Source organism: Talpa occidentalis, unplaced genomic scaffold, assembly GCF_014898055.3.
Source record: "Talpa occidentalis isolate TD23 unplaced genomic scaffold, MPIMG_talOcc4v2.1 talOcc4.2, whole genome shotgun sequence".
Taxonomy (NCBI): Eukaryota; Metazoa; Chordata; class Mammalia; order Eulipotyphla; family Talpidae; genus Talpa; species Talpa occidentalis.
In genome coordinates, this window is record NW_023602073.1 from 76,922,833 (window position 1) to 76,944,432 (window position 21,600).

The 21,600-nt window shown below is 34.1% G+C and overlaps 1 protein-coding gene across 2 annotated transcripts in view; it reads right to left on the reverse strand.

The window, feature by feature from the left end:
* Nucleotides 1-21,600, reverse strand: part of KHDRBS2 (KH RNA binding domain containing, signal transduction associated 2) — a 445,362-nt gene that overhangs the window by 21,187 nt on the left and 402,575 nt on the right. For both annotated transcript variants that reach the window (XM_054698903.1, XM_054698904.1), the window contains exon 7: nt 18,983-19,065. In XM_054698903.1, coding sequence (XP_054554878.1) covers nt 18,983-19,065 — 83 coding nt within the window. The remainder of the gene's footprint in view (nt 1-18,982; nt 19,066-21,600) is intronic.

The following is a 21,600-nucleotide window of genomic DNA, read 5'->3' on the forward strand; positions in this document are numbered from 1 at the left end:
ACCATAACAAGACCTAATGTAGAAGTATGCACATTTCCAAGATTCTGGATTTTGAGTTAGTGGAAATAACTGGAATTGAAATCTGTGGCCAGAAGTTAGGTATCTTTGTTTGTTTTTCACAGAAAGAATGGTATTCTCTCATACTTGGGTGGCTAGAGGGTTAGGTCATGAAAGACTATAGTTGTTCCCCTTCAAAATTTATTTCTCTCTCCTTACATAAAAGAGATTATCCACTCAAGATTACAAATCCTAGTCTCTCTTTCCTTTTGAGCATGGACATCTGATGAGTGATGGATACAAATTCTTCATGATTTACATAAAAGTATAAATGTCTTGTGCATTACTTCCCTTCAACACCCATGCACCTGACTGGAAATGTCAATAATTGGAGCCATATGTCAACTGGAGCTAATGTCAATGACTGGAAGATTCATGTTAATGATGGTGCAAGGGATTGAATATTGGTGTGTCTCAAAATTCATGTGTTGAAATTCCAATCTCCAGTTATAATAGGAGATGGGGTTTTGAGAGGTAATAAAATTGTGAGGATCCTCATAAATGAGATTACTACCTTATAAAAAACATTTTTTTTTTTACTTTCTTCCATGTAAGGAAACAATGAGAAAAATGGGAAAAATAAGGAAAACAACCACTCATTTATTTTATGAGAGGAATGAAATTCAAAGTTTAAAAATAATGTAATTTATCAAAGCAGGTATGATTTTTACACTGCTCTACTGTTTTTCAATTTTACCACCATATGGCTTGGCTAAGCAAAGTAGACCCTAGTATTGTCTCTCTGTGTTTCATTTCACTACTTCAGGAAGTTGCTATTTAATTTCATTTGTTTAATATATTATGGTGTTTAATTATGTTGAAATCTGAGTAAAAGTGAACAAATGAATTCAATATAAGCACAACCTGGTTTTTAAAAATTTTAATTTACTATTATTTATCTTATGTTTTAGAAAATAGTGATCAAGATTTCTAAATGCACTGTTACAATAATGGTGGTATTAATTAAAAATAAAGTTAAGATAATTATGGGTGATTTGGAACTTGATTACTCTGGTGGTTATAGCAGATGTAATTTTCCTAGAAACTGGCACATATATAAAATCACAATATAACATGTTAGCTGTAGTGATTCATTGAAAAATATCTAATTGTCAATAAAATTCCATGACATTTTGACCTTTTGAAATGAAGATCTTAGACCTGAATATATATTTGGGAAAAATAATAATAAATAGAGTTAGTAACAGAGGGAGAAAATATTGAATTTAATGTTTATATAGAAAAATGTGACTTTTGCAAATAGTGTTTTAAAAATTCTTTTCACTTTCTATCCCTTCTAGAACAAATCTTACTACAGATTTGTCTTACTACAGAAACTAATTACTTATATTATTCCTCTCTTACCTTTCCCAACATATTCTTTCTCTTTTATTATTCCCAGTTATATTAAATAATTGTATAGTAACCATAAAGGAAAAGTAAAAAACTTAGCAACTACAGATAGATACAGTCTATTTTGTAAAACACTAAAAATCAAATAAGTGGGACTGAAAAACTCTCATGGAAATTACAGTCTAGCAGAAAAGTCATTAAACAAGTGATAAGGAGTGATTCATTCTCCTCCCTCTCCCCATTCATCAAATGATGAAACACCAAAAAGAAGGAATAATTAATCACTCAGGTAAAATGGGTGAAGACGACTTACTAGCAGGCGGTCAGCACCAGCAGAGCTCAGAAGCAAGAAAAAGTGTGCCTTCAGCAAAACTCCTCCAAAGTGGCTAGGGGGTTAGGGTGGGAGAGAGGTGCTCAACACTGGATTCAGACAAAGTTTCCACGGGCCATGTCTTAAAGGACCTTTTAGTCATGCTAAAGAGTTTGGATTTTATCAAAGAGCATTGAAGAGGCCTTTACATTTGTTTCCATTGTCCAAAAATTAACAATGATATAAGAAAAAAAATAAATTTAATGAAAAAAATTTCAAAAAGGAAGCACTGAAGAAAATGAAGGATTTAAGAAGGGAACAGACATGATTCTATATTGCCTTAAATCTCTCTGCTGGGGATAGTTTTTGTTTTTACTGCTGTGTCATCAGCAATTGGCACAGTATCAAGCACATAGTAGGTACTTAAAAATATTTATTCTATAAATGAGTGAATTACTAAATTCCTATAAATATTTATTTTCACAATTGCTATCTCCTTTGTGTTTATATATTTCTATTTCTTTTAACTCCACAAGCTTGGTGTTTTTGTTGTTGTTATTATTGTCAAACCAAAACATGTGTGAGAAAATTTGCATGTTAGGATAAATTATTTGTGAACGTAACATAATTATTTCATTTCATCAGATGCTATTTTCAGGATCTTCAGTTTGAACTGCTGTGTTTTCTTTTTTCACAATATTGCAGAGATTAAAAGGATAGGAAATACATAATTCAGAGCTAACTTCATTTAGCAGCTCAAAAAAGTATTTTGGAAGATTTGATGGATATTGAGAGCAGTATATAAAATTAATTCTGATGTTCTGGAGGCCCAAATTTCAATGTGTAAACTACAAAGAAGCATGACTTAATAAATTATCCTTTTGCTAATGTTTTAGTAACTTCTACGGTATAAAACAGAATCCACATCTATTAAATGCTACTTCTTTATTGATTTAAATCTTCTACTCTACTCCCTCACCACTTTTACAACCTGATTTTCAGAACTGAGAAAGTTAAAACAATAAGGTTCCTTAAATAAGAAATTAAGTTATTTGTCTCTTTGAAATTCTACTTCCTCTCCCCTCATGGAAGCAATAATAGCTGTAATAACCACAAAAACCTGCGTCTAATACTTTCTAGACACAATACATGGCAAACTCTGCTAAGTGCTTCACAGAGCTTGTCTTATTTGATCATCACAGCAATTTTTAAGTTGGTGATATTAGGCAAAGTACTAAAGAGGAAATCTATGTTAAATTGATTAAATTGCTTGTCCTAAATTACCCAGCTCTTCAGTGGTGAAGCTGGGAGGTGAGCCCTGGTATACCTGATGATAGAGTCTACGTGGACCACTTACAACTCACCCTGTCAATTATATGTATTCAGACAGTCATTCTCAGTTTCATCTGCATAACATCAGGCTAAAAGATGGGAAACAGTTTACTTAAAGTCAGTATGATATTGGGCTAATTGTGATTAAGAAGAGCAGATGAGTCACGAGGTTGCCTCTGCATTATTTGTCCTATTCCTCTTCAGAAAATTCTCAGCTACCATCAAGAACAAGGGCTTGATTCATCATACAACCTACTTAGCATCCTCTTCCTCCCACTTCAATTGTTCTTCCAAGAAGTCTTTTCAGACCCCCAGTAACCATAAAATGCCCCCACAATTCTATGCATCTTCCATATATAGCACTGTCATTGTTCCAATTACACTTTTATATGTGCAGTTATTTACTTGTCTTCCCAATTAAATAGGATTTCCAAAAGGTCAAGGTCATCACTGTCATTCATTGTATTTGGGTCATCACCGTATTCATAAGGGAAAGCCCAGTTCCCAACAAGCAGATGCTCAAGAAATATTGACCAAATGCATGAATTAAGGCCCTGGAACTTCTGAACTTTCTAGTAATTCCAATTTAAACCATTTATCTTTAACCTACGAGCATAATCCCACAATCCATTGCATTGATTACTAACTTTGAATCCCTCCCTCCCAATTTGGAGAACTTAGTGCTATCTTCTTACAATCTAATTTTATTCATTTACAATTTGTTTTAAAAACTATATGATTTAGGATCTAGTGCTATCTCATTTCACTGAGCCCTTCTCATTCAATTCTTTTTGGAACAAACTCCCAATCTCCTTTACCAACTTTCTTTATCCTTCTGTGATTTAAGTCTAATTAGAGTCAGCCCTCTAACCATATATAATGAATGTATGGGAGACTTAAAGGTTTTGAGATACTCGTATGAGGAAAAGAAGACTTAATGCTTACTTAGCAAGTTTTTAGGTGGCAGGATAAAAGATGTTACTCACAAAAGAATAGATATGTCTTAGTGGAATTGGACAATATACATTCAAGTTATGCCAGGAAATCTCAGCCTTGGGGTAGAAAGTATGGAGACTGAGAGAGAGGGGGGTACATAGGCAGGTAGGTAAGTAGATAGACAGGCAGGCAGATAGATAGATAGATAGATACATAGATAGACAGACAGAAAGATAGATAGATAGATAGATAGATAGATAGATAGATAGATAGATAGGTAGGTAGATATTAGCTAGGCAGATTGAAAGGTAGAGAGCACAATAACCCCTTTTTTAATATTTTTGTGCATAGTATTTTTTTTAAATTTTTTTTTTATTTATTTATACAAGCACTGGGTACAGTCAGAAGCACGAGAGGGTGAGAGAATTCACCAGAGCCAGAGCGGGGAGCAGAGCAGGCAGAAGGACCTAAGTACACTGCTGAGGGGAGCAGCGGGCGGCAGGAGAGGTCTGCGCGCCATGCGGGACCCTCCTCCGGTGGCCGGGGAGCAGCCGGGGATCGAACAGGCGCTGCAGAGGCTGCTGGCAGCTTCGCAACCCAGCACTCAACAGCTGCGCCACTGGGGAGGCCCACAATAACCCTTTGATTCATTTTTCTGGCCAGTTTTTTTTTAAAGATTTATTTATTCATGCATATAAGAGCTGGGGTGTAGGCCAGAGGGGTGGGGGATTGGTGAGAGGATTTACCAGAGACAGAGTAGGGAGCAGAACAGGTAGATCGACTGAAATACACTGCTGAGGGGAGCAACGGGTGGGACAGGAGAGGTCTGCTGCACCATGTGTCACCTCCCTGGCCAGCATTGAATTTGTACTGCAGTAGCTTCAGACTGATTCATAGTGCTGATGCTTAACTTAACCCTTGTGCCACCAGGGAGTCCCCCAGTTTGTTTTTAGAAAGGTCAAGGATATAAATTTAACACTCAAAAGTAATTCCTTGTGAGGAAGAAAAAGTCCTTAATCTCAAGAAAGGAGAACAATGAAGTCTCAATTCTCTGACCTATTTATAAGGAAATTGGTATTTCTTCTAAAAATGACACAATATAAAATCAGGTATTTGAACTTAAATTTGAGAAACACTATTTGCCATTTTATTGAGTTTGTCATCTTGTGCAAATCATTTAATCTCTCTAAAATTCATTTCTTCTCCTTTAACATGGCAATAATGATATCTACCTCAAGTATTAATGAGATAACTGGTGACAGTTCTATGATAAGTGCCTAGTACTTAGCAATGACTCAATAAATATTAATAATGGTTGACTGTCCAATCAATAAAGGCATAGATATAAAGCTCCTCTTTTTCATATTCATAAAGGTAGCAATGCTGATAGAGATTCCATCTTCTTGAAATATTCTGAAACATGAAATAACCATACATGCCCTCTTAAGTTTCAGTTGATGGTATTTAATGTTCACAGGATGAAATATAAGCTGATTATTCATGAGGGAAGTGACATATTTTCTCTGCTCATAGATTAAAGATCTAGATAAATGATCTATATAAGGCATCTAGTGTGGAATTATGATCAGCTTTGCAACGATCACCTTTCTAGAAAATGGATGTTTTAAGAGAACAACTTCATGGCCCAAATGAGAGTGAAAAATAAATTTAGACATGCTTTTGTTTTCTGGATTCAACATTGTAAATACCTTTCTGCAAATGGGCTCCTTTTTTAGACACTGTAATAATTTTTTACAATTCGGCTTTTATTTTTTTGCTTATTTTGACCCTTTATTGCATAAATGAGGGGTGAGCAATTTTATAACAAAAACATTAATCTTCTGTTTTATCATGTGGAATTATCATTATAACATAGCAATTATTTTCCATAAATAAGACCTTCAACTGACTAATTAGGCTCAGTGGTACATGACATTACTAAATGAACTGTTACATGCTTTTTGATACAAATACACAGAAGTTATTGAACCATAGTCTGAAGTGGGGCATGATTTAACTGTATACATATATTTCTTCGACTAGGTCATAATTCATGAGTATCAGTACGATTTCAGAGCTGTAAACACCAGTATAATTTCTAATCACTTTAATACTTTAATCTAGTTGACTTTGAGACTGAATTCATTGGTGGAAGCTGCACTTTGGTTATTTGTTAATGGTGATTTATATTCTTTGCCATTCAAATCACAAATGGACTCTCACATGTGTTGTGTAATGTTCCAGAACTGCTTGCTTCTTATTAAAGGATTATCTTCATGCATCAAACATTGGGCATTTAAAAAAAATTAAAGAGAGTCTAGAGAAAGAATATATAAATAAAAAAATGATTCCATTTTAGTAAGACTTTAGGTGAGGAAAGAGACCACATTCATGCAGAAACTCTCAGGAAATAACTAATGTCAGATGAGGCTCTGTCTCTGCACCACCACTGTGATGTAACATCAGCTTCCCCATTAATATTCAGACAGATCATGATGTTCAGAGTAGGCATTTTCTAATATGACCTAATATGTGTTACCTTGGCATGTGGAAATAAGCTCATGTGTGGCCCTGTGGTCTTGAAAGAAACTATCACCATAACTTAAAAAATGCCAAATACCTAGATTTAGGGACAGATCAGATGAAAGCTACTTTAAGGCACAACAAACATCTAGAGGCAAGGTTTTGTCATATGAAGGCTTCCTCTACTTGGCATGTGAGACTCCACCCTCTCTCAAGATACGGCAGGCTGCTATCCTGTTCCTTAGCATAGGATATAAATGCCTCATTTGTTCCATTTACTTTACAATTTAAAGCCATGTAAATTCTCCAAATCAAATTTGGTCATTTCTCACACTAATCAAATATTAATGTGTTTGCTCCTCCAGCCCAAGAAGAATCTAGAGGGATGAGAAAATCCTTCCCCTTGCCGCCCCCCACCCCACCTGGGTCCTGACAGTGGTATGCTTTGAACCGAGTTCAAACATTGTATTTTCAAATATCCTTTTTCAATTCAATCCTCAGAAAGCGAGTGATAATCTCTTAGCATAGCATACAAGTCTCTTTTCTCCCTGTGTTCTAGTGACTCATCCAAAATCTTTCCTACCACTCTCCTAATTGCCATACCCTGCAACCCAGCATGGTGGGCCCCTTCATAACTTCACGTTTTTGACTTGTTTATCCTCTTATGTAGATGAACCTTCCTTAATTTGTTCACCTAGGAAGATCCTCCTCAACAGCCACCTTCTTATTAAAGCTTTACCCCAAGTGGGCCTTGCTGGTGGCTCAGGTGTTAGTCTCAGCACTCTCGAATTATTAATAGTCATTGCAGCACGAATTCAATTCGATCCGCAGCCAGGGAGCTAACCCACATGATGCAGCAGATCTCTCCTATCTTGCCCGCTGCTCCCCTCAGCAGTGTATTTCAGTCAATCTGCCTGTTCTGCTCCCCACTCTGTCTCTGGTGAAACCTTTCACCCTCCCATACCTCTGGCCTACACCCCAGCTCTTGTATGTATAAATAAATCTTTAAAAAAAAAAAGCTTTACCCCAATTCCACCTCTTCTCACTAGCTTTCTCTAAGAATTTGCTCGTGTCTTTGTGTACAACAGCTCCTACTGTATCAGAGCTCTTTTACTGCTTTGTTTTTACTTCCATCTAGTACAATGGCTATCAATATCTAGTGTTCTTAAGTATCACATGAATACTGTAAAATCATGCAGATTCCTGCACTCCATTCTTTAGATTCTGAATCAGGTGGCCTTGAAGGGGCCCAGAAATCTGCAATTTCACTTGCAGATGTTTCTGATGCAGTCACACTCAATAAGAAAAGAAACTACCTTGTCAACACCAAAGCCTGAGCTATATCTTACGTGTTTTGAATACATAAATCCAAAATACTGACTTTCAATGAATGTATGTTGACTAAATGAATATTTTTAAAATGCTGCATAATTTTTTTGTGAATAATTTGTAAGATAACTGACAGTAACGTCAAGTAAATTTGTCGCTATGTTTACAACTGTTCTCATAAAATTTTAATTATTGGCCAACATCAATTTAAAGGTTGCTACTGAACACTATCATTGTCCTCTATTTTCCCAAAAAGTTTTAGAAACTTATTTAAGATGAAGAATCCTAACAGGTGCTAGAAAGTATAATATGCTTGTTTAAGTATTTTAAAAAGTAGCCCAAAAACAACGAAAGGCCTAAACAAGAAGGTGAAATATCAGAGATAAATGTACCCTTTTGTGTTTAGGTTAAAAAAATCAATTGCAGAGATGCAGGAGGGTGTTAGAGCTGACTTGACAGCAGTTCATTTAGAAATAACCTAGGTTTTCAGTTGAAAACAAAGTCAATAAAATCCAATAATGTGACAGTCACTTAAGAAAACCAGATGATATTGAGGATTTTAAAACAAGAAGCATGGGATGCAATAATGTCATTTCTTTGCACCAGTCAACTCTCATCTGATCTCAAGATCATTGTGCTTGATGGACATTTGGACAATTGGGATACTTTTAGAAGGTAATAACCAAGGTAATAGGTGACATGGCAATCAGGGGATTCCAAAAACTTTTGAGGAAAACCACATTATGAGGGCATGCTTGTGTTGGTCTCAGTCCATTGATAGACTGGAAGTACCTGGGAGCACTCACCTGGGATTCAGGTAAAATTCCCATAAATTCTTTCCTTTTTAAGTTAACAATATCACTGCACCGGCCCTTATGAGTCTTATTATGATTGTAAGATGCCCTTTAGCAATAACTATGAGGAAAATGAAAACATAGATGTTTATTACGTATAAGACAAATTACATGGCACATCTGGGTCACAGTGAAATTGAGGGACCTGCTTTTATTGGGGCAGAATGTGGGAGTTTAGAGTTTCATGGGCTTAATATTTACTGGCAAATTGCAATCATAACAGTGTGATCTTACATAATAGAGTGGGAATTTAAAGCATGGAGAGAGAGACAAAAGAAGGAATCAAGTCAGTCCCAACCAATTAGCTATCTAAATCAATCTGGATTTATAAAACAAAGAAGCCTCAGTGGAGGGAGGCAGCCTGGCTCTTTATCTAGTCTCCTGATTGGTCCTGAGTAGCCCTCTTAGATAAGGACGCTTCTTTGATATTGATGCCTAGGCAATCAAACCCTAAGTCAGGCACTTGCATTTCAGAAAAGAACATGAGCTCTGGTATGTTACCGTACAAGGCAATTATGTTGGACACTGGCTTATTATTGGCAATGCAAATGTTGCTTAACAAACAATCCCAAAATGTTAGCACTGTAAAACCAAAAACTCCTTACATCATCCCAATTTTTGTCATTTCTGCTGGTCCATGGAAGCTTTGTTAATAAGTGGACCTTACTGCTTACAGCCATGGACAGCTGTAAACAGGACAAGAATCCATACAGCCCCATGGGGGCTCCTATACAGGGACAATCATCAATTATCTAGCTTCTGTGATTTTGATTAGACTGGGTAGTAACTGCTCTAGGCTGTACTAGCTGGGGGCTCTGTTCCAAGCCATATGTAAATGGAGCTGACATGGCCCTCCCTTAGGTTGGGGTTCCATGTGTGCTCATTCAGGAGCTGGGACAAAGAGCAGAGCAGCTACCTGGTGTAAGCTCTTCTCACAGCAAGGACGAGAGGGTAAGTTGGAAACACACAGTCTTAAAGACTGGACTTAGAAATGCCATAATGTTATTAGTCAAAGTAAGATACCTGATAGGAGTCAGAAAAACATACTTTCTTTCTTTCTTTCTTTTTTTCTTCTTTTTTTTAGAAGGACTGAAAAAAAAAAATCACACAGTGAGGGGCCAGGACACTGGGAGGGATGAAGAAAAACTATAGTCAAAAATGCACTCTGCCACACTCTGGAGCAGACTCTGAGCAGACTGCTCTGGATATTGATAGAAGGACATTATCTTCACAAACAAAGGCTGAAATGTGAAAGAAGTCCAGTTTTATTATGTGTAGCTTCACAAAGCTGATTAGTGATCAATGTATAAAAATGGAGATTACAGGGAAGGTGATGTTACTTCAATTTAAAGTTTCCAAATAAGCTAAGGTGTTTAAAAAAGGAAATAAAGTGTTTCGGATACAATGTGGTATTAGAACAGGGCTCAGTCTTTGGAGTTGAGCAAGAATCAGTTCAAAGCTTAAACCTTCCACCAATAAAACTATAAAGTCTTGGGCAAGGTAAATATTCTGAATCTTTTAGCACGGTACTCATCCTATGCTATGTGTTTCTTTGTATATCTGTCTTCTTCCTGCACTGTCTCCAAATTATTTCCTTATAGTCACCGAAAAGATATCTTTCACAGGTCATATAGCAGCCTCAAATAGAAAAGACACTTTGTTACTGTGCTCTCTGAAGCATTTTCTGGTTAGACTTCTTTTTGATTTTGATGATAATTGTGTGAACAGAACTGAGGAACCAATGGATTTGGCTATCTAAAGATATGTTTGGTTTGATATCTATAATGTTATTAATTTTTAAATATTAGTTGTCAGCATCTAAAATCTAGACATTGCCCTGAATAACTTACGGGGTAAGTTATATTTTCCCCAAATAGCCACCACAAAAATTTCCATTGTTTACCATGCCAATACATCATTGAATGGTGAAGTCTAATACCTTTTCTTTTGAGTCAGTCTGGACTTGTGATTTGCTTTTACCTAACAGAATAAAGCTAAGTCAGAAATGGCAATGCAGCCTCTGTTTTTTTTTGGGGGGGGATGGTAGTGGGACTGGAGATGAATACTCAAGGCGCTCTAAGAAACCATGTTATGAGGAAGTCCAAGCAACATGAATAGCACTGTAAGAGAATCCCAAACAGCAGTCCATTTATATTATCAGTTGACATCTAACATCAAGTGCTAGACACACTGGAGAAGAATCTCCAGATGATTCCATTTTCTAGATACATCAGAGAACAATATTCAGATGATTACAAATTCTAGCTATTGATTTTCCCTTACCCATGAGGATTCCCTGCTGAGGCCCCAGAAATGGGGGAACAGAAACAATTCACTACCACTTGCATTGTTAAAATTCCTCACTTGCACTCTTAAAATTCCTGATACACAAAATTATTAATCATAATAAAACTTTTTTATGCCACTTAGTTGTGGGGTGGTTTGTTATATAACAAATAGTTGGAAAGATTAGATTTCCAGATTTTCTTGGAAAAAAGACTTAGCACTACTGGAACCTTGCCTCCATGGATTATGTGGCCAAAATATCTGAAAGTTGAATACAAGACAGTTGCTTTAGGCAGAGCACACACTTTCCAATTTGCCACATTCTCTACTACTCCTTATTGTTATACTTTGACAATTAGTACATTTATAAACACTCTTAATCCCTTAAGTAGGTTTGTTAATTATCTATTAAATAAGTTTCTTTTTGATGGTTTGTTTAAGCTTCTTTATCAGCCATTGAAACCAGAACTTCAATATAGGTTCTTTAAATGATCAATGCTAGGCTTTTTGCAACAGTTTGTCAAGATTGTAAGATGATCGAACTAACGCTTCCCATTTCTGAAGCTCTGATTGTATAAGGTTTGTTCAATACTGTCCTGTTTCCTGATAAGAAATGCCCCCATGTCTTTTGAAATTATTATTAATCAATTAATTTTAACTGGGTAACATTGGGGTACCCCAATCATGTATTACTACTATAGTGTGTGCACCACCAACTTGCCCATATTCCACCACCAAAGACCAATATGCCTCCTTTCTTCCCTTTTCTTTTCCCTCTCCCACCCCCTCCCCTCTTGGCATCTCAGTTCTATAGTCAGCTATGCTAAAACCATGAAATACATAGAAGAAAACATAGGCAAAACATTTCACGACATAAGCTTTAGTGATGCCTTTAGGGATTTATCCAAAACAGCAAGGAAAACAAAAGAGGACATAAACAGCTGGGACTACATAAAACTAAAAAAAACTTCTGCACAGGGAAAGAAAACATAACTAATATAAAAAGATATCTATTGAATGGGACAAAGTATATGCACACTGTACATCTCACAAAGGACTGATATCAAAGATATTCAAAGAACCCATAAAATGTTACAAAAACAGAATGAATGCCTCTACTTCTAAATGACACATGGACTATCCTGATGAAAATAAATATTGAACCAAGGTTCAATTATTAACTGAGAGATGTCCTTAAATTCTCTTTAGGGATTCATTGCTCAAATGAGTAGGGAAAATGGCTTTTCTAACTATACTTATTAGAGTCTTACGGAAAGTACTTAAATGTATATTTTTAAATATAAATGAATTATTTAGGTAAGTATTTATCATTGAAATTATCCTTAATGTTGATTTTTAAATGATGCACACCTGAAATTTGTATAATGTTATAATGTAATGTCACTTCAGTAAGTAAAATCAAATACAATCAATTCATAATAAATAATTTTAGGTACCCATGACTTCTTTCCTAAAACTACCAGCTATCCTATATGTTTAAAATACATGTGATATGAGGACAAAAAAATACTTTGCATAGGAAGCTGTATTCTCAGCTTTTTCAGGTAAAATCAAATGCCAATATCCACTGTTGATGCTTGGAGAGTCCTTTATATGGTAGGAAAATACAAAAAACTTGTAGAATAACTGTGGGAAAATATCTCACATCTAATAACCTGCAATTTCACTCTCATTGTTGGCTATAGTTTGAGACATAAGAGAATTAAATTACAAAATGAGGATGAGTCACTATACCAAATGACACTTAAATGAATAGGACAAACTGTGTTATAAACATAATGTCGTAACTTTTATTAAATTGCTAAGTAATTACAGTGCCTTACTTATACGTTTTTATTAGAAGGGATTCTGTAGTTACTTAGTATCAAACAGGTTCACATTAAATTTGCAGCATTAAAAAAATAGTAGTGAAGTAATTTCATTTTTGGTCTTGCTTAGAAGTATCCTTTGGTCAGAACCTTTTGGAATGCATGCAAGTAACTTGCTACATTCTTGTTATTTTAAATTCATATTTTCTCTGGCCTATTCATATACATAATGGAAATCTACTGAATTAATGAGTCAATTTAGATTTTTAGACAGTATTTATTAGTCTTTATGCCTATGGCCTCTTGAGTTGGTATATATGGTTTTGAATCCAACATTTACTACTTGAATGAACTTGGGAAAGTCACTTAATATTTTCCAGCTTCAATTTTTCTCTGCCTTACACAATGCTGCAAGGATTTAATGAAATAAAGTGGGCAAAACAATCACTACAGCAGCTAGCACAAAACTAATGTTAGTTATTATGAATCATTAATTCCAAAGAGACTCTCAACAACAGAGCAGATGTTTCCATCCTGTGGGCTCTGACCATTGAGGAGCTACAAAGTTTCTCAAAAGGGTGCAAGCACCTATATATTCACAAATGTATCTATTTGTTTGTTCACTGCATATTCTGACTTTTTATAGTATACACTTTCTTAAAGTATATCCTTTTATTTCTATAAAATATAATAAAAGCAATACTGTTCATTTAGCAGTTTCATGTCATCATTTATATCTTCCAGCAATTGATACACTAATGTGTAGAAATAGTTGTTGAGGGTATGATAGCAATTGTTGTAGTGGATCTCTTCCATTTGTCAATTCAAGTCCACTCTTTTCTCCAGCTTGCTCTAAACCCTAAAGATTACTAATGTCAAGTTCTTCTACTCAGTTTCTAGTCCTCTTACCTCTTAATGGGTCTAGCTACTGAAGCAAAGGTCGGAGACTGGGAGGAAGGAAAAGAGTAAGGTTGGGGTATTAATTCCCCAACCTTCCTCTTTGTGGGATGGCCACAGGCATGTCCATGGTTCTGAATCAAAGGTCTCAGTTCCTTTCAGCAGGCATCTCTAACAGCATCTCTTTGTCCCATTCATCCCTAGTTTTGGGGGCAAACATACTACCCTAGATATGCTAGCCCCAGGGTATTGCATTGTCCCTTTCCCTCCCTTATTACATAGACCTCAAATTATCCTAATTTAAAAGTCTCTTTATTTTTTGCCATAGTGTGTACGTGAAAGTTACAGACAGTCAAAAACGATCTCATTCTAGAAAATTTTGGGGACCACAGTCATATAGGAGAGGGAAAATTACCTTTGGCCTCCTGGCACATTCCTTCATGAATCTAAATAAGCTTTCCCTTCCTGCCTCCCAGGTTATGTGAGTTCCTCACTTGATTCATACTTTACAGTAAGGACAGCAAAGATTTTCAGTTTGAAATTTTTGCCATTATGCCAATCTACAGTTAAAAATTTTCACATTCAAGTTATATTAGCATTAAAATCAAAGATCAAAATTGGTCTTGTAACTTTCATTTGTGATTCACTAATTGTAGTTAAGTACATGAAAGTTACGTTTTCCCCTACATCTGTGCTTTGGTTTGGGATAGGTTCTCACCTAAAATTTGGCCATTGGGAGACACCAACAGTTGGTAAAGCTTGTGAATTTATATATATGATTTCAGAAGATTGAGCTCTGAAAATGTTAATGGCTTTGAAGAGTACATAAAAAAATGGGTGTAAGAACATGAATAGAATTTAGTGTTTGGCCCAATTAGCGGTGTTAATCACAAAATGTAACTTGTCTTAAGCCAAAAACTTCAAGTAATTGAGTTCCCCTGGAAACTGCAGTATCAGTCCTCCAATTTGAAGCTTGCATAATAAATTCCTCAATCTATTTCTTCACTTTTACACCTCATAGACACTGACCAAGAATAAAAAAACGGGAAACATACCTCATATCATTATCATTTTTTTGCCAGTCCTTATTATGCAATTTAGTTGAGTTGCCTGGTAAGGAATCTTTAGTAAAGTCCCTTTCCTGATCATTTAAAATTTTCCAGAACTAACACCACCTTACAAGACAACTGGGGATTAATTAAAGTTGTTATAGCTTCTGAACTTCAGGTGAACCTTTGTGGGGTTTTACTTTGTGAGCTTCCCTTTTCATCGAAGATGATATAATTATTCTATTGAGGCACCTGCCCAGTTCTGTTTCATATTCTCCACAAATTCTGTATTCATCTGTTCTGACTAGTCAGTTAACGATCATTTTTCCTTAGAAAATATTACATTTTATCTCAGTTCTGCCAAGTCACACATAATGTACTATTTTACCTTTGAGATTCTAAATCAGCACTTCTTCTAATTTTGACTATGATGATGCCAAAATAATATTCAAATTGCTTTAAATGCTATAGAAATTTTATGATTATATATTTCTCTTTATTCCACTTTTCAGGAAACTTTCTCCATTTTCCTCCACACATTCAAATTATGTTTTTTTTCCCTTTCAAATCATACTTTTAAGAGTCTAATAAAAATGCCATCTCTTGAAAAAGATAAGTACTGGATGGTGTCATTAATATGTGGAATATAGAGAAACTAAACTAAGAGTCAGATAAAGACAAGTTTGAAAACTAACACTTGAAAGCTGACTATAGAACTGCACCCAGAGGGGGAGGGGAAGGAGTAAAAACTATGGGAAGCCTACACAAGACTATAGCGGGGGACTATGGGACTATGGGTGATTTGGTGGTGGGTGAACCATGTGGCAATACTTGAGATGGGGGTATACAAATATCATCTCAGTTAAAAATAAATTTAAAAATAAATAAGAAAATTAATGCTGGACTGATTCTCATAAAAATAAATTTTCTCTCACTTGTAATTCCTAATACTTGATTAAGATGTCCTTGCTTTTCTTCTATTTATTTGTAAGGTTTATGAAAATATTTCTCCTCAAGTCATTAGAAGACAATATACCTGAAAATAGCACTCTGGACACATAATAATTTAGTAAGTGCTTATTTAACTCAACTGTTAACTTTATCTTCTACAGGCATAATTGGATCAACAGAAACAAAATGTAAATTTTTTTACATCATTGTTCATTTTTAAACAATATTTGCTTCCCCCCACCCCTCAGGTGTAGTCCCCATAGAGTTTCCTTCCCCAATGCACCCATGCACCATCACCTCTGTCCCCTGTGCTTCTCCCTCCCTCCTTCTGATCCCTCTCCCCCCTCCTCCCCTGCAGGATGTCTCTGTTTTATAATTGTCTGCTTTTGCTTTGCTGTGTTTTGTACTGTTATTATTTTTTTACACTGATGTCTTATTGGGTTTCTTATATTCCTGCTATAAGTGAAACCATCCGATATTTTTCGTTTTCCTTCTGGCTTATTTCACTGAGCGTAATTCCTTCTAGTTCCATCCACATTGCTGGGAACATTAATGAATTCTTTTTTTTTTCATTTATTTAACAAAGCTTTATTGAAGACTTCTAGTGTGCCAGATACTCTATAAGTATTAAGGATATGTTTGTACTAAAATAGATCATTAATAAGTGTTATATAGAATATTAGTATCAGGGTAACTAATCTTGGAACCTGCTTTCTTTATCCCTTCTTGTTTAGCACTAAGCAATCTCAGAATCACATACATATTTTGTCAGTAAATATGAAACATATAATTTTGAATACTGCATCTCTTTGAGGGATGATGTTTTTACTTTTTTATCTCTACAGTGTAGATACATACAAGGCCTGGCATTCATGTTTCAACAGTCATCTTTCCAGCACATACTCTGTGAAAGATGCAAAGCCAGCTACTATGGGGAACATGAGAGGTCCTGAGTAGTAAGGGTAATAACAGGCATACACAAAAATGATCCCAATATAAGAGAGAGAAAGAAAGACAGAGAAATTCAGATCAAAAGAAATATGATAGGAACTACTAGAATTCAGGGCAGGAACAGGTTATTCCAAAATAAAGGACTAGGGAAGACATTTTTTGAAAGAGTTTCTTTTTGATGGGGTAGTAAGTTGAGGAGATTTTTCATAGACAATTGAATTTATAAGAAAGGGAAAATAAAAGATAACAGATGTTCATAGAAAACATCTTTTTTACCTATATTTCATTAAAACAAGATAAAATATTGTCCCCAAATTATTACATATTGTCATTATTTTTATACATAATTATGTTCCATTATTCTACTATGCCCTTTACAAATAGTTGAAGATAGACTTTTCTAATTCCCATTTTTTATGTTCCTTGTTAAACCCATTTAACTCTGAATAGAAGAAAGATGCAGACATTTCTTCACTTTCATAAGATTATTCCAAAATCTCTATGAGCTAAATGTAGCTCCACAGAGATATATGAAGAAATTGTTTTACTCTATTTTAGTTGTATTCGCAGTATGTGGTAATTGTGTTTTCGTACCAAATTATTTCCGAAACAATTTCTAAAACAATATTATCACTAATTTTATGCATTGGTATAAAATAATGAACTAACAAAATGACTGACAATATTAGCAGATAGTATAAATTTTCAGCAAATTTGCAAACAATACTTTATGCAGTATCTGTGATGTGAACCAAAGCTTTCCTCTAATTTATTTCCTAAATAACTATTGTGTGACAATATGTAATTATGACAATTAAGATCCTACACACAGTGAAAGTTTCTTAGCTCATAATTTTTTTTATTTACCTATTACAAATTAACTGATTACTCAAAGTTGAAAATGGTCATTTACATAATGGTAAGTTATGCTCGATTTTAAAGATATCAGTATACATTCATCAAATTACCTATAGATCTCTCTTTAAATAGAACATCCCTTCACCCATTTTTACTGTGCTTCCCATTAGTCTATGAAAAATGCACACTTATACACTACTTGTAAATTTCCCCCTCTACAATGAAGTTAAAGTTATTTCTTTACCACTTCCCCTCTTCCAAATAGTACTCAATGCATACATATCTCTTTGGGTATCAGTGAAATTGATCAAGAGGTGATTAATGCTCTAATGGAACTCGTTCCATTGGTTTCTTTTAATCACACATAGGAATAACTTTAACTGGCATAAAGACTTTTGCTTTCTCATGAAATTTGTAATTTTTTTTTAGAAAACACACTTTGGGTGATTTATATTTGTAAAAATTCATTGGCTGCTTGCCAATTTTATACATAATTACAAAAAGTAGAAACAATCCAAATGCCCTTCAACTAGTGAATAAATTGTGGTATATCCTTACAATGAAACATTACACAGCAATAAAATAACTAAGGAATGATATGTAAATATGAATAAATATTAATTACATTAAGCTAAATAAAGAAGCCAGACTCAAAAGATTTCATATTGTATTGCTTCTACTTATATTCTAGAAAAGAAAAAACTGTAGTGACAGAAAACAGATAGTGATTTGGCTTATGTGGGAGCTTATGTGGGGAAAAAAAAGTTGTCCATAAAGGGTCATAAAGAAACATTTTGGGGTGATTAAAATACCTTACATCTTAATTTGTTGATGGTTACATGGTAGTTTGCCTTTGCCAAACTCATACAACTATACCTTAAATGGGCAAGATTTGCTGAATGTAAATAATACCCCAATAAATCTGACATTGAAAAAGTAAAAATTCATCAATGTCACAAATTTTGAGTCAATTTAGAGCTATATTCAATAGTCATCAAGAAACTCATTAGAAAGAAAAGAAATTCTTGTCTCCCTAGACAAGATATTTTAAGAATTTCCCCCTTTTCAGAGATCAATAACATTTCCTTATCTTCTGTTCGACAAACCAAAATTACAATTTAGGGGAAAATTCATATTAAACAAGTGCCTTGTTTTCACTGTTGTCTTAATTATGAACTCACTAAAATGATCTCTAAAAATAACAGCATTTCATTAAATACAAGCTTGTTTAATGAGTTGATTGGTTATGATAATCATCTAGTCTTAAAACACTACTATTTAATTATTAGCAATTGCTAGATGATTATCCTCTACTTCTCACAGTAAGCAACTTAATAATTCAGAAAGACGGTGGAGAAAAACCACTGCTACAAACTTGAATAGAATATAACTTATATTCAGAGCATGAAGTGGTAACAGGACTACAAAAGAGGCTGAGAAGGGTGCTATAGACAGCAAGCACCTTACCTTTGTGTTTGGGTGGCATAGCTGCTATCATAAGCCTCATAGGTCTGGTCATCATATTCACCCCCATAGCTGTCATCATACCCCTGAAGCAGAAAATAGTAGAAAGACCTGTTAGCAGTCCATTTGGTTAACATTTGATTTCGGTTAGCAAGATTTTATGTAATCTGAACTTGGTTTAGTTTCTATGTTTGCTTAATTACTCTGCATCACGTTTTACTAGGTAAATAATCTCCTTGAATATTTCATGTGCCATTAATGTTCAATAATTAAACTCAGCATATCGAACTAGCAATACCTACTCTAGGATTTACTTAGAACTTTGATACTAACGAAAGATAGTTTAAGGTACTTAATATAAATTTTTTTTTGAAAATATTACGGGTAGATAATAGCAGCCCTGTTAGCCTAATGGTGGTATTCACACATTTGTTGCAACTCCACTGAGAGTTTTTTCTTTCACTTATAATAATAATAATAATAATAAAGACTGAAACTCTAAAATACAAGGTCCTTAAATTGTCTCTATAGTTAGGAAAAAATATGTAGTTGTTAATGTAAAAATAAAAGGAAAGAAAGGAGGGTAGGGAGGAAAAGAAGGAAAACAAAAAGATATGTTAATGCAACAAAATATTTTATTTTGTTGTGCATTATATACCTTTTAAATTTCATGAATAAAGATGAGTGGTTAGTTTGATTACCTGACTAAATTAATGCTAACAGATCTAATGCAGACATGTCACTGCAGAATGTACCAGGTTGCTTGCAACTACCTACACACTTCAGTTATCCATCACTGTTGAATGATTTAATTTTATTTTCCTTTGTGGTCAGTGACTTTACTTTAAACCCTCTCTTTTAGATTTTTCATCTCTTATTTTACTATTAATTTTTGTGTTATTAAACAAAATGGTTAATGTTGCTTGGCTTATGGATGTTGGTCATTTTCTATTGACTAAGCCACTTAGACAATTAAGGACTTATTTCTATTGTTGAATCTTCCCCTTATTTTTCCCTATATCTGTTTCCTAATACAGTTTTACCATTATTTTTATTAGGTGATATCTACATTATTATTAATTATAAATAATAGTGATTTAATAACGATCATTATTAATGCAATTTTTAAAATTCTCATTTACATTTTTGTTTCTTCTCAAGTTAATAATTGCTCATTCAATTATTTTCTTGTTTTTTTAATATATTTAGAAACAGTATCTTCAGTTGATCCAATAGTTACATTAACAATATTTTCAAATATTTAATAACATAATTTATCACTTCCTTTTGTGAAATAAGGAGACTAGCTCCCTCAGGACATTATTTTTGCTGGTCTAGTTTGATTGATTTCCAGGCCTCAAGGCAAAGTCAGAGTAGTTTTCCTAAGACACCCCTCAACCACCATCACCCCCACTGTTGTGTGCAATTCCCTTTGATCACATTCTTTCACCTCTTTGTTCTCATTTCTTGCTGAAATATACATTTTAGGAAACTCTATTAAGAGGTATACTGGAGAGAAATTTTCTCTCTCTCTGGTTTTCTCTTCTTCCATTTTACCTTCACTTCTATAACAACTAGTTTTAAAAAAAATATTACCTTGGTGATATGTATTTTTAATTATATAAAAAGCTAAAATAACACTAAAATGTATACCTCATCTACTATTCATCTAGATAAACCAATTAATGTTATTTTGTCCCATTTGTATTATCTTAGTTTATATATATATTTTTTTTTCTAAACCATTTGCAAGTCTGCTCTAGAAATATATTTTATTACTAAAAACTTTAACTTGCATTTTTTAGTATAAGGATATCTACCTACATAAATACAGTAATATTAACTCTCCCCTAAGTTGGAAAAAATTCCCAATATTTACTGTGGGATCCATAGTTAAAATTATGCAATTATCAAACATATAATTTACAGCTATTTTTTTTAAAATCAAGTTCATGAATTACATTTGGTCATATCCTTTTTGTCTTTTTAGATCTAGGATAAGTCCTCCAGTCTTTTATTGCTTTCTACAACACCAAACTTTTGAGGATTGTAGACCAATTGTTTTGTAGACTATCCCACATTCTGAATGTGTCTACTTCTTATAATTCTATTTTGCTTCATTATTTTTGAAAGAATACTACACATGAGACAGTGTGTTGAACATTTTCTAACTGCAAATTTTAAGTTCTAGTTCTACATGTGATTGGCTAAGTACATGTTTAAGCTAATAAAATATTTTCAATCAGAATTTTGAAAGTTTTGATTCAATGTTTGATACCATTACATGTTACTATTGAGAATTCCTGCTATTTATAGATGAACACATTTTGTTCTATATCATTTGATATTTCTTTTCTGGATACTTCTACAATTTTCAGTTTTGATGTTCTGAAATTTCATTGTGCCAATGTGTGTTTCTTGTTAGTTGTGGTTGAGCTTGTTCAATCTGGAAGCTTATAATTATACAATTCTGGAAATGTGGGTTAATTTTTCTTTTTTCTGATTTGTGAGTCTATTTTATGAGCTATTGACTCTTCTGATTGGTACATTAATTTTATCTTTGTTTTCTAATGCAACATCTCTCATTCTTTATTTTACTCAATGAGAAGATTCTATAAATT